General features: G+C 34.7%; 2 protein-coding genes and 1 long non-coding RNA gene across 4 annotated transcripts in view; 2 read left to right on the plus strand and 1 right to left on the minus strand.

Moving 5' to 3' along the window:
* LOC135776640 (nuclear GTPase SLIP-GC-like) overlaps positions 1-20632 on the plus strand; it is a 166387-nt gene extending 145755 nt beyond the window's left edge. The window contains exons 4-15 of the mRNA XM_065287483.1: positions 11199-11377; positions 11532-11553; positions 12005-12094; positions 12207-12297; positions 12381-12517; positions 12629-12799; positions 12891-13048; positions 13214-13337; positions 17389-17497; positions 17978-18111; positions 18451-18532; positions 19496-20632. Coding sequence (XP_065143555.1) covers positions 11199-11377; positions 11532-11553; positions 12005-12094; positions 12207-12297; positions 12381-12517; positions 12629-12799; positions 12891-13048; positions 13214-13337; positions 17389-17497; positions 17978-18111; positions 18451-18532; positions 19496-19551 — 1353 coding nt within the window. The 3' untranslated portion in view covers positions 19552-20632. The remainder of the gene's footprint in view (positions 1-11198; positions 11378-11531; positions 11554-12004; positions 12095-12206; positions 12298-12380; positions 12518-12628; positions 12800-12890; positions 13049-13213; positions 13338-17388; positions 17498-17977; positions 18112-18450; positions 18533-19495) is intronic.
* Positions 14504-16855, minus strand: LOC135776684 (uncharacterized). The gene is made up of 3 exons (XR_010544165.2): positions 15682-16855; positions 15350-15461; positions 14504-14575 (listed from the first exon to the last, which is right to left on the minus strand). It is a non-coding gene; the product is annotated as an uncharacterized lncRNA (long non-coding RNA).
* A 495-nt stretch (positions 20633-21127) lies between the features above and the next one.
* On the plus strand, positions 21128-26773 carry LOC135776708 (uncharacterized). Of its 2 annotated transcripts, none has more exons than XM_065287575.1 (5): positions 21128-21263; positions 25306-25514; positions 26116-26167; positions 26290-26372; positions 26456-26773. In XM_065287575.1, exons 2-5 carry the CDS (start codon positions 25313-25315, stop codon positions 26722-26724), a joined length of 606 nt encoding a protein of 201 aa, XP_065143647.1. In that variant the 5' UTR covers positions 21128-21263; positions 25306-25312; the 3' UTR covers positions 26725-26773. The 2 variants fall into 2 exon arrangements, with proteins under 2 accessions (XP_065143647.1, XP_065143655.1); XM_065287583.1 differs by having other exon boundaries at positions 21242-21263; positions 25310-25514.
* Positions 26774-27185: the final 412 nt, after the last annotated feature.

Consider the following 27185-nt stretch of genomic DNA (forward strand, 5'->3'; position numbering starts at 1 on the left):
GTCCTTATGTACAGATGTGGCCTTTTAAAATGCGCGTCTCTGAAAGCAGAATGCCGCGAGCACTTCCGAAATTCTGCGAGATCCCGCAGAAGGGTGATTCGGTGGGGGACGCAGGAAATAAAAAACCTGTAGAGGGCAGTCGTGTTTCAAGTAGGGCATACTGCCGACAATGTGTGCTCAACTTTATGCTTTAAGCATACTATATGATATTGAAGTAACATGACAGGGATTCTCGGTGCTTTGGCAGTACTTTGATGTCACATGCAAGCTTTTTGACACGAAGTTTTCTTTTGCCAGTTACATAAACAGTCAAATATTCTTCATAAAAATCTGACTTAAACGCGGATCATTCGTCTTTTTTTTGTGTACACTTACAGTAGAAGAGACGTGATGATAACGGAGTCTTAAAACAAAATAATTCGCGAAGACCTTTGAAGAAACCGAGAGCATTTGCGCAATATCATTAACTAGTTTATCTAATTGTACATTTAGTTCATTTTTGCATCTGAACGTTTTTAATAGCCTGAACATGGTTGTAATGCGCTTTTCTGCATTACTGTACTTTTTATATTATCATGTTTTCCTTTACATGGTATGAAACTCGATATAAAGTGTGCAATGATGTTGAATAAATTTGTATAATGTGTTATATTTTGTAGTAAGTAAATAAAATTATCATGTTGTAAGTGCAAATATTCAATTCGAGGAGTTTCTGAGGTGTTTGTCATCGGCAAAAGGCGCAGTTTCTCTGTTGCTGATTAAAACCTGTTGGCTATATGGGATTTTTTAAAATTAACATTTGTTCTACTTATTATTAATTTATTTTTTTGCCTACATTTACTCAAATAATATCAATGTAAAAATAGTAAGTACATCATAGTTCAAGTTAGGCGTAAAACGTACATTTTTTTTAAGTTGATTTTAAATGCAAATAATGTTAATTAGAAGAAAGCAATTATTACAGTTTCAAAAACTTAAATATATAATTCTGACCTTATCAAATATATTGATTAAAATAATCTGTAAATTAAATACTTATATTATTAAGGCGTATACATCAAATAAAATATGTACATTTTAAACAAAATATCTATTTCTAGTCATTTATTTGGGTTTGTCTAACTAAAAAAAAACCCCATAACTGACATTAAGTTAATTTAATCATTTATTTTAGATAGCCTACATTTACAAAGCCACTGAATCATTTTACAGTGTATACATTATGATCTTACGGTATTATTAAATGCATATAAATAAAAATATGTAAAACTAAATAAAGGAGATGTCATACACGGACTCCATGAAAGCATACGTTTCTTGTTCGGTCCACGTGGGGTTAAACGGTCACAAAGCCTATTCTCCATAAAAATCCGACTTAAATGCGCATCATTTGATTCATTTTTTCTGTGCAATTAGAAGAGACGTGATGTATAACGGAGTCTTTTAACAAACCTTTAATTCGCGTAGACCTTGAAGAGACCGAGAGCATTTGCGCAATATCATTAACTAATTTATCTAATTTTACATTTTTTTTGTGATTTGGGAATTCATGTTCTGCTTGCCCCAATTCCAAATATTCTGTTGTATTATTATTCCCATTTTTTGTTAAACCGAGTATAACTCCCAAGCTAAACACCTACAAAACCGTTTTGTCCAGTCAACAGTGTATGATATTCAGCTCGTCTTGATTTAATTATTTTATTCCGCCGAATGGAAAAAAATCCATAGGCTATCTGAATGAATGGGATTCATAAATTAAGTACAATAGTCTATACGTGCGTTAGTGAGACCTGTCGGCAGATCACGTTTGCCAAAACATGAAAAGAAACGCGCTTTCAAAACATATTGCGAGCAAACACAGACGTCTTCATCCGGACGGGATTACATTTCTCAGATGACCTCTGAGTTCGGCGAAAAACAGTAGGTAAAATGCTCTGAAATTTACAGATTACAGAGGTCGTCAGAGAAAAACACAGACATGGCCGATTCAGACGGGATTAAAAACACAGTGGACCTCTGAGAAGCATGATTTTCTCAAAATGATTTTTGTCGAGGGTGCCCCGCAAGCACGAGTTTGAAGCCTATGAATGAAAACGTTATTATTCGCTTTGCGCCAAACCCTGTTGCTGAAGGAGACAGACCGGAGCTCCGGCAAGGTGTGTTGTGGACCCGAGGAGGTGGAGCTGCGCTCTGGTGCGCTCCGGCCCAATTTAACCTATTACTTCCACTAACTGAGGTATCCTTCCTCCTTTGCTGTCTGCCTGGTATGATTTTATTGGTCATCTAGGAATAATTTTCACTTTATCTTACTTAATGGGGCGCAGCGCAAACCCGTTGGCCTGTGACATCACACTACCGCGAGATCTATTCAAAAGCATACTGTAGGCCTCCTGTCTCGCGGTGCTAAGACGTCACATGCCGTCCGATCGGGCTGCGTGGCGCCGCAAGTCGTCAAACGAGCGCTGAGCATTGAGTCAAATAAGACACGCGTCAGAAAATTACCGAGGTCCGGACGGCCATGCCCTTTTTTTGCCTCAAAATGCAGACAAATAATGTTTTTAGTAAGGCATGTTTGTTAAAACTAGTTATATTTCCTATTTAAACTAAGTCCTGGCTTATAAAGACCCTGCAAAAACCCTGCTACAGCTCCTGAGGGGGTGCTCTCACTATTCACATGTAAATAAAATGGTTAGAAACCGGTTTTTCTGGTTCTCATTGCAGGACTGTGCGGGGGGAGGGCATTCCGTTTCCATGTGGAGACATTTAACAAACACATTTGATATACAAGTTCCAGATTACAACAAAAACCAAAAACACATCACGTTTGATAGCAGTGCATGTAGGCCCTACTTATTTGAGTATAATGATAGAGTAAGTATTATGTTGGACACTATTTTGGATATCAAATTGTCCTTTTCTCCAGACAAATAAAACACTGATGTGCATGTCTATAGATCTTATCTAAAGAGTCATTGCTATCATTTTCACTTATGTGTTGTGTTAATTCCCTGACCAGACCTCTGTCATTTTCTTATGCTCGTCTTATAATTTGACTCAACGCTCAGCGCTTGTGTGGCTTCTTGCTGCGCCGCGCAGACCAATCGGCATGTGATGTCTATAAGCAGAGGTGGGACAAAGTCATTGTTATGCAAGTCACAAGTAAGTCTTTGCCCTCGAATCCCGAGTCAAGTCGAGTCAAAGATGAGGCAAGTCCCAAGTCAAGTCAAAAGTCAAAGCCAACAAGTCTCAAGTCGAGTCCAAAGTCCTACCATTTTAGTTTCGAGTCATGTCAAGTCCTCTTACCACAGAAATAAAATGCATGCTGTGGACAGGTGGAGGGAGGCCCCTATACTGCATTGCATTTTCAAAAGATCAAATATGCCATGATGCCACCATGGCTGAAAACTCGCTCCACTGTAGCACTAGAAGCAGGCACTGCCAAGGCTACTTGAAAGAGTGAAGGAAGAGTGCCCAGAACAAAATGGCATTCTGTCCTTCTGCCATGTCAATGTAGTGACTTAGCTGCAGTGGTATAGATCAGTGGTGTAGTCTAGATTTTTGTAGTGAGTATACTGTGATTTTTCCCTCTCACCCTTATGCTCACTCGTCCCAGCGCGACACCTCATAAGCACCACAACACTCACAGATGCATACAGTATGGATCTTCATGTAACTAAGAGCATTCTGAAAGTGTACTCATGAACACATAAACTGAATGTGTTATCAACATGTCAGTTTATTATAAGAAAAAAAGACTTTAACAGCCAATGGGTTTACAGCTGGGGAAACTGGATTGATTTTTAGACTGGTTTACTGTTAATCAACATCTAACTCAGGGACAAAAGTTACTTAACTGTTAATTTAAATTAAATTAACTGTTTACAATCTTCAATTCGTGGCAAACACATGCATTGAAGGTGAAAAAAATATCCACTCCTTCAATAGCTATTATCTGACAACTATTGATAACATTACCATGTGTTGTTTAATGGTGTAAATGTTTTTAATTAATACACATTTAAGATGACCATGAATTAACTCTTATTTGCATAGTCATTGATATAAAAGCTTATTTTTGCATATAATATAAGCATTGTCTAAAACTGAAAATAGGCTTATACTTAATTATTATTACAAGACCATCTAGCCTAATATTTGCAAGTCTGAACTGAACATCAACGCAGACATGAATTTCCTCACAGAAGTTTAAGATCATATACATCTTGAACGTAGATATATAAAGTAACACATAGAAGGGAAGTTTAACACTGTGAAGCACAAGCAAACATGCAGAGCAACTGAAGGCAGCTAAAAACCATCAGGGTATAATCACAGGCTTATTTTATTGCATTTTGAGCCTTACCTCCAGAAAAAGTAATAAACTGGACTGATGATTTAAATGTTGTTTACTCACATGTGCGTTGTAAACTCTATGGATTTTATGTTGCAGCACTGCTTCACTCGTTCACTTCTCTGGACTGCTTGTTTACAGTGTCGCGTGAGCAGCTACACTCCAGGTTCGACTTCATTTGGCGTAAAGCAGACCTCTTGGTGATGTCAAAGTACCGCGAGAGCGATTCAAAGCAGATTTCTCCATGTGATAACTGGAGTCTCTCTCGCGGTACTTTGCTATCACTCGCATGTGGCGCAACACCAGTCTGCTCCCCAGTCACTTCGCGTCACTATAGTAATTTGATTTCATAGAAATTAATACGCCGATCGGATCGCGCAGTTCGACAGGAAGTATATAGCCTATTATGTATTTCAACCAACCCGCTAAAGTAGCAAGTGTAGCATGCTAATGGTCAGTGCTTCACATGTATATTATGACTAAAAGTTTAAAAATGTCACAAAACCATGCTGTTACGCATCCTCACGCTATTTTAGCGGGTATATGGAAATCCTTTACAATTCCTAGTAGACTACACCACTGCTGAGCTGTACTGGTACGGTCCCAACATCCAAACCAACGTGGGACTGCAGTGATTGGATGTCGTGCAGGCAGCGCGCGTGCTCTCTGCATGCAGGTGGTGCACATTTTTTTCATAGATGCAGACACACTGAGAGCGGCGCGGCCGTGTGCATTTTTTGTGTAATGGGTAGGTTGCTTCACTGCTGATTCTTGCCATACCTCCGTTGCCTAAATGCGCACGCATACGGTGACATGTCATCATGGTGTACAAACAGTTAAAGGGTCTATTAAGTAAGATAAAGTCAAAATGAAACCGAGATGACCAATAAAATCAAACCAGGCAGACAGAGGTGCAACACAGAGGTCAGATGCGCAGTTAGTGGAAGTGCAAGAGAGATGTAAGTAATCAAACGCTGACTATTATACAGCAGTTTATTGACGAGAAATATGAAACCGTAGTGACTGTCAAGGTGACAGGACAAGAAACATTAATGCCGCTGAGCACTTGGGTGTCCAAATTTAATGCGCTGCTTTCTCTCCCTCCAGTAATTCACTTTCCGTTATTCAGCATGTTTATTAACAACATTCAACGCCACCCTTTAATTCTTGAAGATATGTTTTTAACTGTATAATGATCCCTGTGTTGCACTGGACTTCTGCTAAGCTTGAACTTGAAAACGCGATGCATCACGTGCGCGGTACAACGCTTCATCCACCCGTAGCGCGCGTGCACGGAGTTTAAATGTTCATATTTTGGCTTGAACATTTTATTGCATTCAGTCTTAAAGCCTAATAAACAGTACCTGTTGAAGTCATTAAAGTTAAATAAATAACAAAAGAAGAGAAAGTGTGCAACAGTGTGCCCAGGATGGTAAAATAATTATTACAATGTATTCCTAATGACCAACACAAGTCTTCTGCATACTGACATGGTTTGAAATCTATAGGTATTTGATTCTTTGCTTTTCTGATGTATTAAAATTCATATATGTAGAGCTGGGAAATATGAAGCTTTTTTTCCTGGGGTGCATGCCCTGGAAAATACTTATATGGACCTCGGTATTTATAAAATCATGCAATGCGGCGTGTTTGTCTTTACAGTTATGAAATTTATTATTTTAAACACACATTTAACAAAGTATATATTGTAAGTGTAAATATTCATAAACTCAACACTTCGGAGGCGTTTTTCTAAAGAATAATGTTTAAACTTTATTGGTGGTGGTTGAGAATAATTCCTCTTTCCATATGTAACGCATTTTGCGCAATATAAATGTATCATATTGTTATTCTTAATATATAAGAATACTTATATATTTTTTACAACATTTATAACATATATATATATTTATATATATAAAGATGCTTAGTACAATAGCTTTGCTTCATATAAGTTTCTGTAATAAATCATTAAATCAATCACAAAACGTGTTGACAGTGGCAAATAAAATGCTTGTTAATTTAAACAAGGCAGAAAGGTGTATAAAACAGCTTTAATTAACAATATCTGAATTGGCTCTTTTGCACACTTCTAATTTTCTCATGTCATAATTTATAATTATTAATTAGATTGAATATAAATAAGTTTTGAAAAGTGTTGAATGCGAACGTGTAAGATATCTGGAAGGCGATGCGGCGTGTTTGTCTCTACAGCCACATGTTATAAAATTGATTATTTTACACACACATTTCACAAAGTACATATTTTAAATATTCATAAACTCAACATTTCGGAGGTGTTTTTTGTCCGCAAAAGGCACAGTTTCTCTGTTCGCGTCAATTATTTTGGTTTGACCAACTAAAAAAACACATAAGTCACATTAAGACATTTTATTAAGTTACTTTAATAAATTATTTTAGTGATATTCTATTTTACAATAATATTTTTTACAATTATGAATTACGTAGAAACACTGACTGCATATGCGCAAGAAAGGTAGCCTATTATTAAAGATTTTATAAATATAAATATGTAAAAACGAAATAAAAAGATATCATATGCCAACTGTACAGCCCGCATGGGTTTAAACGCCTTTTTTCTAAAGAATAATTTGTCAACTTTATTGGTGGTGGTTGAGAAGAATTCCTCTTTCCATATGTAAAGCATTTTAGCGCAGTATAAATGTATCATATTGTTATTCTTAAAATATAAGAATACTACTATATTTTTTACAACATTTTTAACTTTAAAACATGTCTTTTTTATACCACATTAATCTCTTTAAAATATTGATACTTTTAGAAAAACTGACAATTATAAATATTATGAACAAACAATGAAACGGTGTCAAAATTCGACAACACAAATAATTAAGATATTCATTGTAAATAGAGTCGCGTTTATTAGGCTAACACTAAATTCTCTGTTGCACTTCCTATAAATTCGCATTGCACGTATCTTAATAGTTGTATGCTGGCAAGAAGGGGTTGACATATCACTTTGCTGTTTTAATACAGTAGCAATGTAAAATATTCAGCAATGCCCTTATTAACTTCTGGAAACAACGGCAATCCAATGTTTTTATGCGCCACCTGGTGGATATTCTGTGAAGCGAAACACATTAAGGGAAAATGGAAAGTAGCCCCCCCGAAAGCACTTGCAGAATGCTGCGAGACTCTGCGAGACGAATTGGCGAATGCCGCGGGAGAAAACGCGCATTTTTAAAGGCCACATCTGTAACTAAGGTCCTGGATTATTCTAAACCCTGTCTGTGAAACTGCCCCTTAGTGCTGTTGCGGAAAATATGTGGCTTAATTATAAATTTATTTTAGGCAATCATGTCATTTCTGCAGCTTAAAACATATGGTAGTTTGTATACACTCCACTTTCTTGACAAATCATAAATATTGCCTTCTCGCTCATATCTTCAGAGATCACTTTTCTTTGCTCTAGTCATTTTTCACTCGCTTAGGCTACTGTATGTCAAAGTGATATTAAAGGTGCCGTAGAATGTAAAATTGTATTAACGTAGGCATGGATGAATAATACGAGTTCTGTAAATGGTGTGGAATGACATATCGTCGTGAGCCTCAAACACGATTGTTTCCTTCTTCTTATGTAAACCTTGTGCATGCAAAAGACAGCTGGAAAACAGGCCAATCTCAACATAACACTGTCTGTGACGTTACAGTCTTGATGTACGCCCATCTTTCTAACATTTTAACATTAAATTAAGTACAACGTTGTTACAATGCTAAAACAAAGTTGTACCTGCTGAGTTAGCGCTATATGCTAGTTAATGCTATATGGTAGCGTTTAGGCTGAAGTTCTATTGACTTCCCAGTTACATTTTGCAGGTCCAGTCCATACTAAATAAAAACACAAACTTACCACTCAGAAATGTCCATTATCAATCTCCAAACAATTAATTATTCCTTAAACTCTGTATCTTAATCTGATTCAGGCTCAAACATGAGGTCTGTTTACACACACAAAAAACTACTCAAAAAAGCTGCTCTGACAAACAACCAATCAGACCAGAGTTCAAAATTATTATTCATGACCTTTTCGAATAAGGTAAAATTAGACCATTTCATTCTTAAGGTTGCAAACGGACATGTAAAACCGTCTCTGGATAATGTTTGCACTTAATAAAGCCACATACCTATGTAGATATCAGAGAACAATTTACCATGTAATTTATTTCAGTATATCATTTGGAACCTTTAAAGTGAATAAACCCTACCACAGGCTTTTTGTTTGTATTTGATCAAAAGAGTCATTTTAGAGCGAAATTCCTAACTAAAGTGCCATAGCTAATGTTTTTAAAAACTGCCTCTAGCCCCCAGCCCTATTTGGGTTTTTGTTCTTTAGAACCAAAATGAAAAAATCTTTAAAACGTTTGCTTTTATTTCATAAACTTTTGTTTTAAAAAATGGCCCGTCTCTTGTCTCACTTATTGTCACCTGTATTAAATGTATATATTGACATTAACAAGAATTAATACATGCTGAAAAACTATATTGTCTATTGTTTGTTCATGTTAGTTAATGCATTTATTACAACCTTATTGTAAAGTGTTACTAATAACATGTATAGAGAGCACCTTGACAATAGCAGAAGAACATGGTGTCTCGAATCTTATTTATTTATATTCTAATAATTGATTGTGCAGTTAATTTTAAAAGTATCACTATAGTCACAGTTTTCTTTCATTAAACACAGAAATGGCCATCGGCATTGTGATCAAGAAAACAAACCAGATAATGAAACGTGTCAATGCTAGCATTGAAGCAACAGAGGTCACTGACCATTCTATGGTTACATTAAAATCCTACATTGTGTAAGTAAATTGAGTAAGTGAAATATATTTCTTCCAACCCTATATCACGAAAATGCGTGACAATTTCACGCATGGACCAGCGTGACAATGTCACGCTTTGCCGCGTTTGAGCGTGAGCATGTCACGCTTTTCTGTTTGTGTCACTGTCACGTATTGGTTACTCAACTTTTTTGTCCTATTTTCAAACCATTGTCGCTTCGGTTTAGGATTAGATTTGGTGCTTGTGTTATATGTCACTTTAAGTATTTGTCACTTTAAGTATTGGTTTATATAAAAAAAAGATACAATACTTATTCTTTTATATTTTCTAAACTTTAACCAATTGTCACCTGACGTTGGGGTTAGAGTTTGTTTAGGTAAGGGTGTCATTTTATGTAAATCTAACCCTAAACCGAAGCGACAATGGTAAGAAAATAGGACAAAAAAGTTGAGTAACCAATACGTGACATTGACACAAACAGAAAGCGTGACATGCTCACGCTCAAACGCGGCAAAGCGTGACATTGTCACGCTGGTCCATGCGTGAAATAGTCACGCAATTTCGTGATACTGGGTTGATTTCTTCATATGACTTGCTTTTTTGATAATCATCTTATTATCTCTCTCATTATGCACAGAGAGGCCATTTCAAAGATATCTATTGAAAACAGGAAAAAAACAACTGTTGGGATTTTTGGGAAATCAGGAGAAGGAAAGAGCACTCTATTAAGTGCAATCCTGGGTAAAGAGGATCTACTTCCAACTGGTAGTGCCGGTGCATGCACAGCTGTTGTGTCTCAGGTGGAAGCAAATCTGAGTGACTCCAACTACACAGCAGAGATCGAATTCATTTCTAAAGAGGTTTTTGTGTTCAGTATTGTATCAGCGTTTATCTTAGTATTTTCTTTTATTAAGACTTCTATTACTTTGTTTATTTGAAGGAGTGTGAGAAAGAACTCCAAGATCTTTTCAGTGTTTTGTCAGATGACAGTGAAGACAGAGATGATGAGATGATGGAAAGTGCTGTAGAAAAGCTCACTGCAATGTATGGAGAAGATGCACATAAGAAAACATTAGAAGAGCTCAAGATCATGAATCATGACATATATGCTAAAATGGATAACCTTTTGACCAACAATACCATAACCATCTCAAAATGTAATGTAAGTTTTAGAAAGCTATGTATGTAAAATATTACATTTCTGAATCTGCAAAATGTACAAAAAATTTAAACATAACTTGTTTATTGAAGGCATGTTTAAATCAATAGTGTTTATTTAACAGGCCTCTGAATTTGCCAGTAAAGTTGCATGCTACATACAACATAGTGATTCAAGTCCTGGTGGTTGGTACTGGCCGCTTGTGAAAAGCGTGAAAATTAAGATTCCAAACTTTCGTGAACTCTTGCAGCACATTGTCTTGATTGATCTTCCTGGTAGTGGAGACTGCAACAAGATAAGAGATAACCTCTGGAGATCTGTAAATACTGAAAAACTTTTCCTCCAATGAACATATTTTTAAACGTACACTATTAAAAAAATAATGATTATTTATGTTACTCAGATACAGTATATGGCTTTGTTGTGTTTATTTATTAAAAGATGAAAACAGTGAAAACGATCCAAACTCCACATTTACACATTTATTTATTTAGTTAACTTAATATGGACATAGCAATAACATTGGACGAACCAGATGCATTGTTTAAAGTGTTATAGCACATGTGCAATTTTATCAGTTAGCATTATGATTTTCAAAGATTAATCAATGCTCATGTTAGTTCATATTAGCTAATACTCTAACTAATATCCTATTAGATTTTTTACTTCATACAATTATGTGTATTCATGTGTATTATTTCCATATAATGTGATATGATTTCATTGAATTAAGAGGAATTTTACTTCATTGTCAATTCAATTCATCCAATTTAAGATAAAATACGACATAAACAAAAAGATTTAGGCGAGAGCTTAAGGAATGAGTGTTTTTATCTGAAATGTTTTTATTTTTAATCCTGTTAGAAACTAAGAGATTGCTCTTCTGTGTGGGTTGTAAGTGCCATCAAACGAGCCACTACTGATAAAGGTCCATGGGAGATGTTAAAGCACTGCATTGAAGAGCTGGGACCTGGAGGAGAATGCAAAAGCATAAACTTCATCTGTACAATGACTGATGACATTAATCCAAAACCCTATTGCAGGTTAGTATTATAAAATCACTACAAATATTGATATAAAATGAAAGGCATGGGTCAAAATCTACTACACCAAACACAAAATCTACAATATCTTCAAAAAATAACATTGTTTTTTAAGATTTCAAATTATTTCATATATATATATTTTTATTTTTAGATCAGCACGGCTTCCTGACACGGTATGGTAAATGTAGAACCATAAAATATTTTTATTATTTTCCTATATACTTTTTTATTCATGTATGTAATTTTTTGACAAGTTAATGCTTATACTATTGCTCATGCTTATTATGCATTAACTAATGTTAACAGTGACCTGATAATTACATGAATTAGGATTAGTGCTAAACAAAATTGTTTATTGACATGATGCATTAACTTATGGTAAAATATATTGTAAAGTGTTTCCAAAGCAGCAATATTTCTAAACAAATTAAGTAGACGGAGTAATGAGTCTAGGTGGTTTATTGTGTCAGTTGCTACCATGATTGACCAAAACTACACAATACCAAGTTGTTGAGAGACATGGTGCATGTTTTGACAAACCCTGCATTACCCTTAGTTTTTCTTGTTTTATTGTAATTCTTGTTTGGCTTATTCTAGTTAATCGTTTGTGGATTATCTTTTCAGACTCCGATAGCAGACTGCATACTTTACAGAAATAACAGTACCAAGAAAAAAATGAAAGAAAAATTTGAACATTTGAATCCTGGACTCAAAGTAATACTGATGTTACCATTATCTGATTATATTTTTTTCTCTGATCTGATTATATTTTTGTATCTGATTATACTGTGATCTCACATTTACCATTAAAATATTATTGTTAAAGAAACTGATGGAGAAATTCAGCATGGATGTTTTTACTGTAAGCTCCAAGGCTTTCTTCGAGCAGAATCCAGTTGTGAAAAAACCTGACACAGGTAAAGCATTATTATACAAGTAGACTGCTATGGTAAAATACTTCAAAAATAATTAATATTTAAATGTAAGAAATAAATTGCAGAAATCCCAAAGCTGCAGGATGTTCTGAAGAATCATAACAGGAGCATCAACCGAGAACTGGGCAGAGATTATGTCAATGAAGCCATGGGAGTTTTGTCCTTGATACAAAGTTTTCTACCAAGTACAGATGAAGCATTGGTATCTAGAAAATTATTGTACAATAGAAAGCTGCCTACATGTATTATTTACTTTGATTTAGTTATTTAATGTCATTTACTGAGGATATTTGAATGTGTTTTTTTTTTTCAGATAAAAACCATATTCCATGATGACCTAAAGAAAAATCTAAATGAGGCACTGAATGAGCTGGATTGTCAGTTTGCTTTCATTCAAAATAATCTGGATCAATGTCTTTCAAATGGTGTATTAGAGTCAGTGGAACAATGTCTTGAGAATGCAAGGGCAGAACTGATTGAACGTGTAAGTGTAATTAATATATCTTCGTTTTTGACAGTTCAATTCACATTATTTTCTATGTTTTGTAATCGCAATTTGTGTTGTAATTCAAAAGAAAACAGATAATAGAGGATATCATAAAATTCTTAAAGCTTTGTGCAAGAATAATGGCCATTATTGGTCAAGAAACTGGGATGAGACCCTAGACCTCAACAAGTGTTTGGCCCATCCCATGAAGAAAAACATATCTGAAGAGTTCTCTATTATTTTTTCGTAAGTTTTTTTTGGATGACATAGAAATTTAACTACTTTGTTTTTTATCTCCATATACATTTGAATTTTGGAATACCACATTGGGAAGTGTTACTAAACAACAACTTTCCATTTTAATGAGATAAACATACACAGTACTCAAACCAAACTTCTTTCTGTCTTTAGTCTCAATGAAAAATCTGGAAAATCACTCCAAGAACATCTTGATAAATTCAGTATAATCCAAAGAGACAAAACATACCCCAGATCTTCAATGTTTCATCACATTCAGAACTTCATCAAAACTCAGGTAAATCCAGATACCCATGACATCTGTCCTTATAGCATTATTCAAATTAAATAAATTTAACAGAAAAAGACATATAGACTGCACATAACTCATAGTCAAGCAGAAAAACTCTCTTTAAGATTCATGTTTAAGTTACATACTCAATTTGTCCATGTTTCATATTTGTCAGTCAACTTTTCAAAATACATTCGGTGCTAAACTCAAAACATTCGGGGCTGAAGCCCCGGGAAAATCGCCTGGCAACGCCCCTGTGCTTAAGCAACGAGGGGATAGACTTTAAAGAAGAGACGCACACTGCCACAGGTAACTCCCCAGCTAACAATTTTTGGTTCCCAAAACGTTTCCCTAACGTTAGTTTTTGGTTGCCATAACGTTATTTTTTTAGGTTTGTTTTTGGTTAGCCAGGAAAGTTTTCTTTACGGAAATAGAACGTTATTTTTAGGTTAGTTTAACGTTATTCTAACGTTATGATAACGTTATGATAACGTTATAATAAAGTTAGTTTTAGGTTATAATAATATTAGGAAAACGTTAGAAAAACGTTAAACTAACCTAAAACTAACGTTCTTCTAACGTTATTATAACGTTAGCAAAACGTTAGAAAAACTTTAAACTAACCTAAAACTAACGTTCTCCTAACGTTATTATAACATTAGAATAACGTTAGGGGAACGTTAAACTAACCTAAAAATAACGTTCTTTTCCGTAAAGAAAACTTTCCTTGCTAACCAAAAACAAACCTTAAAAAAATATCGTTATGGAAACCAAAAACTAACGTTATGGGAACCAAAAACTAACGTTATGGGAACCTTATTCTAACGTTAGGAGAACGTTTTGGGAACCAAACATTTTTGCTGGGAGTATGCACAAGTTGACATGGAACAAAAACAGTTTAATGATCTACAGGACAGGTCGCGTTGCTGCGCCTCCGTGCACGCACTGAAATAAATTATTTTATTACTGAAAAAATGTCTATTGAAACATTAGATGAATGTATTATAACACAGTTTATTTTAAATAAAAATACCTCAACCCACCACACATTGAATTTAGATAGCATTGTATTTTATCAAATATATAGTCACTTCAACACAATAAAGAAGACTTATAACAGATATTTATTGAAAATGAATAAACATTTAATTTACTTTGGATCAAAAAATCTTACCACAGCAGTTAGCCGCCTCTCCATCATTACAATAATCAAAAACATCCTCTCTTCATATAGACGGGAATCACTAAAATATATATTAGTTCACATATAAGTTACTAAATGAAGAAAGAAAATAAACAGCTAGAATAAATGTTAGACTGAGGTAAAACCTATTGACAAATACATAAAGATTTCGTTCACTTCAGGTTAACAGATCAGTTTAACGTTAGCCGAATAGCTCTCAGTTTTTACAACAATCAAAAGCTTCTAACATCACATTCTCCTTCATGCAGTGCTTTAAGTGGCCCAAAAGAAGTGCCGGTACTCTATTTTTCTTTCTTTTTTTTTGCTGACTGGACTTCTATATTGAAGGGGTTTTATATTCAGCAGTCAACAGACGACCTTGTAAAAAATAATAAATCTTTATATAAGTTTGTGGATTCGCTTGAGCTAGAAATAGCTATTGAACATACATAAAATGTGCAAAAGGTAGATATACAAGTCAAATTTTCAGCATGGTCAAAGGCTAAAACTAGTTGTTCAGATAGAAAGAGCTTAAAAACTAAAACTTTAAAATGACACCAAGACCATGTCTATGGGTTCAAGAATAACAAAATACTGGCAATTTAAAACTAGAAAGTCGTCACTTTATTTTTTCCCATTGTTTTCCATTTTGTGGGTGGATTAAACTACTGTGCGCCTTGTTCAAATTCATTGAAATTTACTATTAGTATGGTTTTAATAAAGTATTATAAATATGATGTGTTATACTACTAGCATCAACTTAGACAAGTGATTATAATGGGAAATATAATAACAAGAATTAAAGTGTGACAAAAAAATATTCAATATGATTTACCTGCTGGCTTGATGGATCTTTGAATCCATGTTTGCAATGTTGAACTGCCTTTAGAAGCAGCCTCCCTTTCCGTTCTCTGTCTTCAGGCATTTGTGTTTTTTGTATTTTTTGCCTACAAAGTGTGCCAACAACAGCAAATTTAGTGTTTATATTAACTTAGATCTGATCGGGAACATTAAATCCATTAGACAAGCGATAATAGTAAAAATGTGGCTATTTTGTTGTTGTTTGCTTGCTAAGTTGTTAGCACTTTTACATTTTACAAATACATAAACAAACTTCCAAATGAGTAATTCTGCGGTTTAACAGCTGATATAATGTAATAAATCTACCTGTTAATGCAACGAACTTCAGAAACTGTCGTCCAGGCAGAGAGTGCACACAGACATGCTGCGGAGCGGGCGGGAAAACACGAAGTGGATTAGCGGAACCAGTGGATCTTTAGCGATCTTTAGGATCTTTTTATAGATCACAACCTTTGCGTGCGAAATTACGGAGGATAAAATACGGGAGATTTAAGGGAAAATACTAATACGGAAGGACGGCGGGAAAGAAGGGAAAATACGGGACTTTCCCGGCCAAAACGGGATACTTGACGGGTATGGTGAGTCACACCACGTTGAGGCTGACTGACAGCAAAGGCGACGCATGCGCTTTTAACTTGTAAACTCAAGGGTGTATGGGTAATGTAGTCTCTGCTCTCGGTGGGACGAATTAGGAAGTGTACATTGTGAAGAGCGCTCTGAAAAGCGGCAGCGCAGCAAAAGGATTAAAACCTTTGATTTAAACAGATGTGCAAATGAGCATTCCGGTACGCTAAAAGCACGTTCTGGGCTCAGGGAGAGGTGGTGGTACGCTCAAGAGCTATTTTTAGAAGTGGGGGTACTGAGTACCGGCGCGTTCCGGCCCACTTAAAGCACTGCCTTCATGGAAATCATTAAAATATATTTTCGTTTTTTACATATTAAAGTTACTAATGAAGAAAGAAAATAAATTGCTAAAATAATGTTAGACTCTGAAGTAAAAACCGAATGCCAAATAAATAAACATTTCATTCACTTTAGGTAAAAAGATCTTACCACAGGCGGCTATTCGGAAATCACTCATATATACATTTTTCTCACATATTTAAGTTACTTAATCAAGAAAGAAAGAAAGAAAGAAAGAAAGAAAGAAAGAGAAAAAAGAAACGCTAATATAATGTATGTCTCTGAGGAAAGAAAACAAGCGTTATTTTTTAAATTATGCGAATTCGCGTACAAGAGAAAGCGGGTGCTCGTGAAGAGCGCGAGGTAAGCGCGTGCAGAGGAGCATGCGCATAACACACGTGCTCACTTAAGGAATAATGGGTTTAATTATGCACCAGCAACGTTATGGGAACGTTATTTTAAGGTTCCAAAATAATAACCAAAAAAAAAACAAAAAAATAACGTTCTGTATAAGGTATTTTTAGGTTATTTAAAAATAACCACCCTGCAACGTTATGGGAACGTTATTTTACGGTTCCAAAAAAATACCCAAAAAACAACCAAAAAATAACGTTCTGTATAAGTTATTTTTAGGTTATTTTAAAAATAACCACCCTGCAACGTTATGGGAACGTTATTTTATGGTTCCAAAAAAATACCCAAAAAACAACCAAAAATAACCAAAAAATAACGTTCTGTATAAGTTATTTTTAGGTTATTTAAAAATAACCACCCTGCAACGTTATGGGAACGTTATTTTATGGTTGCAAAAAATAAAACCTAAAAATAACGTTCCCAGAACGTTATTATTTGGTTTCCAAAAAAATAACCAAAATATAACCAAAAACTAACGTTAGGGGAACGTTCTGTGTTTGCTGGGTCGCACACGGATGTCTCTCTCTCTCTCTCTCTCTCTCTCTGTCTCCTAACTAGTTTTCTCCTAATAGAAAAATTAACAGATACTAACATTATCTACTATGTGCAACACAACTAACTCTGTTAACATCTAAAAAAAGTGTTTACGCTTTAAGTTAAATGTCATGTTCTTTACCCACCTCAATCCTCTGAAAGGAAACCAAACTGAAGGCTTCATGCAGCAGAGAAATCCTTGAGAAAAAGAAGGAAATGTACGCCTCAATTGAAATTACCATCCAGACAAAAATGACTCCTTGCTATGGAAGTAAGTCAGCATTAATAAATTAATAAAAGAGTTCATTCACTTTTAACCAATTAATTGCACAATAAAGTAATGATCAGTTAGTTTTAAAAATTTTGAATGTCCCAACATGGTACACATGTGTACTTACTTAAGTAAAATTTTTTTGCTACCAATGTCCTGTTACACATTTGTACTTACACATACCATTCAATGAATTGTTGTACATAGTTACACAAATATTAGAGCTGTAGATACTATGTAAGTATGTGTACTTACACTGTAGTTAAATGCTAGGTACACATCTTGTTACCATGTAAGTTCACAGGTATTAGGGCCACTTAATATAAAGTGGGACCGAACATTCTGTGAAAATGTAAACTTGATACTTTAATACAAGGTGATGTCAAGATTTAAACTAAATTGAAATCATTGTCACATAGCATATTTTCCATTTTTATCTTAGTATTTGTATTGTTTTTATATTGGTGTTACATATTTTAGAAGCGGCAAAAGTATCAGGAAAAGGATCATTCATGAAAATGCAGAAGATTCTTAAAGAAACAATTGAGTCATTAAAAGAAGAAATGTTCAGTGAGGTTAAAGAGGAAGTGCTTAAAAAATTCAGAACCTTGAAGGTATTTATTCTCTCTCTCTATCTTATATATTTATATATGTGTGTGTGTGTGTGTGTGTGTGTGTGTGTATGGTATAAAGAGAAAGATAACTAATGTCTAAAATAGACGACTGAAAAATAAAGGTGCTTAAAAGGTTCTTCACTGATGCCATAAAATAACAATTTTTGGTTCCTTTAAGAACCTTAGTGAAAGGTTCTTAAAAGAAAAAAAATTATAATCTAAAAGAAACTTTTATCATTACAGAGAACTGTTTAGAAAAGTTCCTGTGTAAACTCAAGAGTGTAAACTCAGACCTGGTTAGCTTATTTATAAATAACATATTTCTTTTTATTTCTGAAGTGGTACATAAAGGATTACCTGGAATCTGAGCTGAACAAATCAATTGAACTCTTTCTTCTCACAACCAACACAACTCTTTTTGGTAAGAAGCTTTACTAAACCATTCAAAATACTAAATCGAGAAATGTATAGTTTTGAATTACATACTCTGCTATTAAAGCTAAGCAGAGATGGGCATGAAACAATACTTGGATAGGAGACTTAGGCAAACAGTAACTTGGTCAAATTTGCCTCTGCCAGCCATGGCCTTTTTTCAATTCACATCAAATAAACCAACCCGTTCTCACCAAGATGCGTACAAATGACACGCAGTGTGATTATCGTGCAATAGATACGCCAAATTCCGATTTTGCGTGCATATGATACGCCAGTCCTTCCCATTCACTTATATGGCGAATCGTTTCGTGACGTTTTATTTATTGTTTTCTCATTTGTTTTCTGTTTTTTAAACCATTTTCGCTTGGGTTTAGGGTTAGATTTCACATTTGTTTAAGCAGGTTATTTAATATACAGGTTTCTCTAAGTTTTTATCTATATTTAAGCCATGGTCGCTTGGAGTTGGGGTTAGAGTTGGGGTTTGGGTTAGGATGTCATTTTTATATAACAAAAAGTTGTTCTAACCCTAAACCCAAGCGAAAATGGTAAAAAAAACAGAAAACAAATGAGAAAACAATAAATAAAATGTCACGAAACGATTCGCCATATAAGTGAATGGGAAGGACTGGCGTATCATATGCACGCAAAATCGGAATTTGGCGTATCTATTGCACGATAATCACACTGCGTGTCATTTGTACGCTTTTGGTGAGAATGGGTTGAATAAACTGTTACTCTAATAGTTTGTGGTAGATGATCTGGTAAACTTTAGCTGATGTAGTATCATCCAGGTGGAGACTGCCCAATGGTAGTTTAGAGAAATCCTCCAAAAAGTGTAGATAGTGATAAAAGTGCTGTATACATATGAAACATTCTTGTAACCTTTTTTATCCAAATCCAAAGTATTCAGATATGTTCATGCAGTAATATATAATATGTTCTTTTATAGATGTTTCCAGAGAGATTGAAGATCTTGAGAAACTTTCAAATCAGCTGTCTGAATGAAGTCATTGAGAGAAGAAATGCACTATTCAAGGGATGTGGAATGTGGGACAGATTGTTGGTAGTTTTGTTATTTTGTATCTAAACTAAAGCATGCCTTCTTAATAGGTTATTTCATATGAATTTGTTATGGTCCTGGTTTGTCTTTTTTGGTAGCTATTTTTTACATTTTAAGTGTTCTAATTTTTAAGCATGGTGTAAAAAATTATATCTTATCAACATATATTTTTACTTTAACATAACAAATTAAATTAAACAATTTCAACTTGTTTTTCTAAGTTATGTCAACTTATCACAAGTCAAAACTTAAAAAGTAGGTTGATTTGAATTTTTTACAGTGATTTTTGTTATTCTGGAGGTGTTTTCTGGAGGTGTTTTACTTGCAAATGACCCTATTCCTTATTACTTGGTTAAAGGCTCTCTAAGCGAATTGACGCGTTTTAGACCATAAAACATTTTTTGTTACATACAGCAAACATCTCCTCACTATCTGCTTGCTGCCTGTCCGCTGATCAAACTTTAAAAAAACGCAATCTCTGTAGACAGCCCAGACTCTACAAACTTCAATATAAACACAGTGGCCAAACCTGCACCACAAAACAAAACAAAGTGTTCCAGCCAATAAAACACAAGAAGGATTTGGGGGTGGGGTTTGGGCGCGTTCATGAAAGCACGGAAGGGAGGGGGAGGAGTTAACTACGCTCAGTTTGTTTGAAAACACATTTCAAAAATCAACACACCGATTCGCTTAGAACGCCTTTAAAGTTATATGATATCTAGTGATGTCATTTTTTGTTACTGTGTAGCTGGAGTCAAGTTTATATAAAGGCTTTGCCTAATTATGGCCAATAGGGGTTAAAACATTGCAAGTGTTTATAGACTTTTCTGTTTAGCCTTGCAATCATGTTTTATGTCTGTTTTGGGACAATGATACTTCATAACTTTCCACAAAATAAATGTGAAAAAATGTGATGTATAAAAGGTTTTCTAAACAGCCATCATTATAATTGTCATGTTTGATTAATAAGCAGTGTGAAGTGGGACTGGGTATAATTAGAATTTTGTTGAATTATTTATATTTAATGATTATTTCATATTAAAGTTTTATCCATTAAGATTCCTATTTTGTTTCTTTATTCCATTTTTATTGATTCTCACTTTTGATCTCATTGTGGTAAATATTGGAGCACTATCCATGGCCCATTGAGACTGATGTTTACATGACTTTAGCATGGAAGGTCCTGTCAGATTGCAGGTCGTATCTTCATAGATGACATGAAAACAATCACAACAGGTGAATGTATGATAAATAGTACTCAATGTTATGACATTGAGCTCAGTTTTGTCATCTAACATTTGCGTTCAGTTAATTTGGTAAAGTTGATGTTTCTCTGGCCAGTAGGTCAAATTCTGCAATTTCTAATTAAAAATTTAGAGTATCCTATATCTATAAATAATAATATAAATATAGAGTAGTACTGTATTTTCTATTACAGATGAATGCATCTTGAGAGACTTAGACAGTGAAAGTCATTTGAGGTTATTGCCTACTTTTAATGACTCCAAGCACCAACCAGGGCTACTGGGTGTAATTTGCAAACATAGCGTGTTATTGTTTGTTGAACAAGATTAAACTCTCTGTGGGTTTCTACTGAAAGCACACACTGGTTTGACAGAAGAATCGTTGTTTGTATATTTATCTTCAGACATATAAGGTAAGTGTAAATAATGCCCTTTTAAAGATTTGTTTAGTACATATGAAGAATAATATCATGTGGTAATTATAGGTAAATTCAAAACAAACATCAAATAGTTTTTTTTTTATAACACTACAGATTTAAATAGAAAATGTATTTTTTCTTAGTAGTCTGTTTCATCCAAAGTGGACATTTGGACATTTTTCATTTCAGCTATTTGTTTACGCTCTTATATTAAGAAATCCATGGCACATATACTGTTGGGTTAAAATAGTCTTTTAGTCAATAGTTTATAAAAGTGCCGTTTCTTTCTTACTTTATTATAAGTCTGCAGAATCCTTTTAACTTTTAAAATCCTTTTGTGCCATTGAAAAGTTCTGTGGATGTTGATTCAAGTTGATGTTTTAGATCTTAAATATAGGTGCTACTGTAGTCTTATGATTACATTTCAATTTAAGAGTTTAAATCAAACTTCAAATGTTACTGGACCTGAACTCATGCTCTCTTATTTCCCACAGCACTTAAAATTGAAATTCAGAAAATAAGTTTACACTTTCATCTCTCTTTAATTGCATACTTATCAAGAACACTAAGTTTTGACTCGCCTAGCTTAAACCGGTTGATCAAGTATAAAATCATAATACATATAGTTTAGGTCTATAACAGAATCAATAATGAAAACGGTACACATTCCAGAGCCTTACCGCAAGCATTGCTCTTCTGAAAACACAACAAACTGGAGATATGTCCTTATAGTTATAGGACTATATTGGTGTTTTAAAGAAAAGTAAATATGCTTACAACATGAGAAATTAGCGATTAGCCAACAGGCTAATATCCAGAACAGATATTATGTACACAATGCACTATTCTCATCTGAAATTAGGTCATATGTCCCATTTAATTTTAACAATCTACGTTTCCTGAAGTTCCTTGTCCTGTGGAAATTTGATGGCTGAATGAACCAGAATCCTAGTACAAAACAATAAGTTTAAAACACACGCTCTGGACGTCCATCCCTCACAGCCTCGTTTTGGAATCAACATGGCAGAGGACTTAATAAGGAGTATTATGGATCAATACATACAGATGTATACATTCAGATGTTGTATACTTGAGGCTCCCTTGTTTGTTACAATTGATATTAATTAAGGCCATACTCATCTCCCTGTTTGTTGCCATAGAGATTCTGTGGTTCAGTAGTTTTCACTGAGTGTTTATAGCCCTACGTGTCTTTAGTTGTCAGTTGTTGTTTAAGTGTAACATGTTTGATCATGCCCTGGATTACCTGGTACTCGGTTTTGTCATTTGTGGTTTTCTACTGGTTTTCTTGTGTAATTTACCCCAGGGGCGCGGGAAGTGGGGGTGCTGGGGGTGCTGCAGCACCCCCTGGTGGCAGAGATTTAAAACTGCGATGACATTAAAATTATATCTCATAAATATCTCTTGATTTTGGTTTGTTTCTGTACAAAGACATTTTGTATGCCATGTTGGGTGTGTGATGAAGAGAGGGATAATTTTAGTAATTTTAAAATGATTTAATTTATTTCAGTGTGTATTAGCCAGATTCTATCAGATTCTGTCTTGACGACGTGATTGCATTCAGCCGATATGCTGTAATAGGCATAAGCATAACACACAAGCACGCACACTCACAGCGACATACTGAACGCCGAATGAGTTTATCTATCAGCTTCGCAATGTCTCAAAAGAGAATTTTGGATTTTTTTCAATCACACAACGCAAAATTCCCGAGGACTAGTTATTAAGGTATGTATTGCTAATACATTTTTACAATGATTCGCATTGATTTACAATGGTCGCACTATATAAATAGCATTTTAGTTTGCATGCGTAAAAAGTGCATGCAACAATGAAACACATATAAAACGAACAAGAATGAACTGTGGAGTGTGGTTGGCCTATATTAGAAGGTCTACTACTCTTAAAATAATTTAGCATGGTTTTAGAATATATTTTAATCAAAATATGTTGGCCCATTTTGATATTTTAAACATATTCCGATGGAAAAATGCGTCCAAGCTAAGCTAGGTTCAGTAAACGATTTTCTAGTTCGTCATCTTTTCAAAAATATTTAAAAATATAGCCAAATTGTTTTGCGGTGTTTAACGCACTTGTAAATGTTACAGAACATGTGCTTTATTGAATGAAAGTGTAAACGGTTGAATTAAATTATTAAAACTACGTAAAAGGAACTAAATTATATATCTACAATAAGGAACATGCATGCGACATTTAAAAGGTATTTCAAAAAAATTATCTAAATTATTCCCATGCATCGATTTTAATGTTAAACGTCTATAAATTCAAATGAATCCATTTGGAATATATTCCGACAATTTAGGACATGATTTTGGAATTTTAAAGTCGAAAAATATCTTATTTTTACACCGCAGGAGCCATGGCAAAGTGAAACAAAACGTAAAGACACAAATATTACATTTACGTGTAAAATAGAATTAAATGAAACCCGTGAATTGAAAGGACCACTGTAATCGCCTTAACTCGAGTAATGTCAATAAAGTTATTATGTTAGAGTTTAGAAATATTAAAAACTTAACCAAAGGACAACAAAAAGGCGTACTACTGGGACCAGTGAGAATGCATATGTGTACATAAACTGGTTCCATACCTCCGACTTTCCTCCAAACTTGCTCAAAGTTAATTCTCCTGTTTTTCTTTTTTCTTTACATCTTCAAACTCCATGTTGCACTTAAGCTCCACCATACCGCACAGCATGCCCGGTGCGTGATGTGTGCCAGAGGAGACTCCGCACCTGACTCGCGTTGCATTTTGTAACTTTTACAAATCATTTTGTAATTTGTAATTTGTGTAACTTTTTGGAGACATTTGTTACTTTGGCCTAAATATAGTTATAATGTTTCTAATTATGGCATAGCTTTCTCCCCAATTGGGGTAATAAAGTAATGATTCAAAATATGCTTATATCGGCCCGGCCCGAGGATAGTAGCGGAAAATAACGTCCTGGGCAGAGAATCTCTACTATGTTGCAATAGGCTATATAGTTTGTATGCCCCGTCAGCTCAGCTGTAGGCTACTTTATGGATGGGAGGGGCGAGTGATTTTTTTAAAAGAAGACATAGGTAGAGTGGTCTGCAGAATACAGAGCTTGTGAACAACATTAGAATTCTATAACTCTATTCTATAACCCCGCACCCCCTACCGAAAATATCTTCCCGCGCCTCTGATTTACCCTGTAGATTATTAAAATAAACCAATATTGCGTGTGGATCTGTTTCACAGCATGCTCCTTTGCTTTCCGTCTGTGCCCCAATCATTACAAAACGACTGACCACAAAACATCCAGCAGTTAAACTGATTTGCCTGCATTATGATAATTGCCCCCTTAAGGACAACACCTGAGACTTTTAGGACATTGCTTACCTCACTGATTTTCCCAATTTTTTAATGATTTTCATGCTTTGTTTATAGTCTGTTCTCCGTTCACAGTTCTGATCATAGACTTCAGCATGCCTGACATTGTGGATCGCGAGCACAGTGTTTGTGGCAACGTCCATGCCAGAGCCAACAGCCGTCTCGGCCACCACGCCAGAGACCCCAAGTCTGATGTTTCACCACTGTCATTGGTGCTGACAAATTTGCACCACCTGATGTTTGTTTGGGCTACTCACTGCACTTCTACCCCTTCCAAGGCAAATGCAACAGCTTTTAAAAACGAGTCCACTCCAGAGGCTGCTTCGGTCCATTAGTCTGCTCCAGAGCTCCCCGCTCATGAGTTTTTTTTGCTCCCTACCACGGCCAAGATGGCTGCCCCTGAGTATCACGTGCTTGCCTGTCTTTGTCCAGTATCAACAAAAACACATCATAACTTTTCCCAAATTTGAAAGAGATCACTTTCTGACAGTGACAGAAAAAGACCAAAAACAAAAATAGATCGACCCTGTGTAATGTAAAAGGTCCATGTTACAATTAACCCTGCAAAACCCAGTGTTTGTGTTAAAATATTAGTGTTCCAATGTACCGTAATTACATTTTATTTTTTCTTTACTTACTGTAGACAGGCCATGTATGCAGTTGTTGTCTTGCAAGATTCAAATGAAGTGATGGTGGTAGCATCAAACTGGTTGACCCCAGACAAGACCCGATGTTATTGGCCACCATTCAAATCACCGGAGAAATGTAAAGAAGCTCTTATGAACAGAAGTGTGCCTTTAACAGCAGGAAAACCATGGGAGATGTTAAACATTCAATTTCAAGGAGAACATGGTAACACTAACTATTGTAATATTATTGTTTAAATCCTACAAGTACACTCATTGCTGGGTTGTTTACAACCCATGGTTGGGTAAAATATGGACAGAACCACTGGTTTGTAAATCGATGGGTTAAAACACCACACCATTTTTTGAGTTTAATGTATAATGTATTAAGTGCAACATTATTAATATACATGCAACAGATAAATCACATCTAAAACTGTTTGGTCAATAAGGAACAAAACCAGTTGTTGGGTGAAGTTATCCCAAATTTTTTTATATTTGACGCACTAATGGGTTGAAACTACCCATAGGTTAAATTATAACACAACGAGTTGGATTTGTCCCTTTTTGACCCAACTTTGGGTTGAAAATAATCCAGCATTTTCAATAACTCATGAAAATGGTGACCTATCTTAATTAATACTGAAAAACAAACTATGAGAAAAACTTACTTCACTCTGAACTGACAAAAGAAAAATGTGTTGTTATCACTGATTGTTTAACTATATTCATACAGTAATTACTCTGTTCTTAAACGTAATTTTTTTGAACAAGTCACCTATCTGCTTTTTTGGCATTCAAATAATAAAATCTTTCTGTTGTTGTAGGCACTTGGGAACAGGCTCAGAAGGCGAGAGATGCAATTATACAAGCATACCGGTATGTAATAAACGTACACATTCAATAAATCATTCCTTTAAAAGATTTCACCTATTAAAAGGTTATAAGATTAAAAAAAAATAAAAAAATAAATGTTGTTCTATTTGAATGCTTCATTCCAGCATCACTGGAATAAAAAGACCAAAACTTGAAAATCCTCAAAATTCACCATTAGTACCATCCACATCCAGAATGCCAGCTGATGGTCAGTCCAGTGATTTTCATTGTGAGTAATGAGATAAAAAATCTTTTTTTTCTCTTATAATAATTTCAATTTATTTTACACAGACAATGAAGAGATTCTTCAAATGCTGAAAGAAATCAAGAGCAAAGTTAATGAAAACTCTACCATGTTAAAGCAACTGTTAAAAAAAGAGACTCCTGTTTCTTATCCAGCACCCACTAGCACAAGCACACAACCTAAAACTAAATGCAACCTAAATCTACCTCTTAAAACCCTTGAAGATGTGGAGAGGGCTGAACAAGAGCTCCGCAATGGAGCAATGCACAAAAAATATGTGAGTCCACAATGTATAAAGAAAATTCTTGCAATATAGTGTGGCAAAATGCAACCTATCACTGTAAAAAAATTCCGTAGAAATTGCAGCTGGATTGCCGGTAATTTACCGTAGATTAAATTTTTTTTAACTGGCAACATTTTGTTTAAAGTTAAATAAACATTAAACATTTACAAGTCTTTGTCTTTACAGAGTAAAACTAAAAAAACTGCATCAAGCAAAACATTCTGGGAAACAAAATCTGAAGCAAAAAACAGAAAAAGGTTGATGATGATTTCTGGTTCCCAGAATGCTTTGCATAAGGCTGTTATTGTACAGTTTTATTCTGTAAAGATAAAGACTTGTTAATATTTAAAATTTATTTAACTTTGAACAAACTCTTGCCAGTGAATAACATAAATTTAAATCTACGGTAAATTACCAGCAACCCAGTTGCAATAACATTGTAATTTCTACTGAATTTTTTTTACAGTGTGGGTATTACTGGTGACTAGCTGCAA

Source organism: Paramisgurnus dabryanus, chromosome 19 (assembly GCF_030506205.2).
Source record: "Paramisgurnus dabryanus chromosome 19, PD_genome_1.1, whole genome shotgun sequence".
NCBI lineage: Eukaryota > Metazoa > Chordata > Actinopteri > Cypriniformes > Cobitidae > Paramisgurnus > Paramisgurnus dabryanus.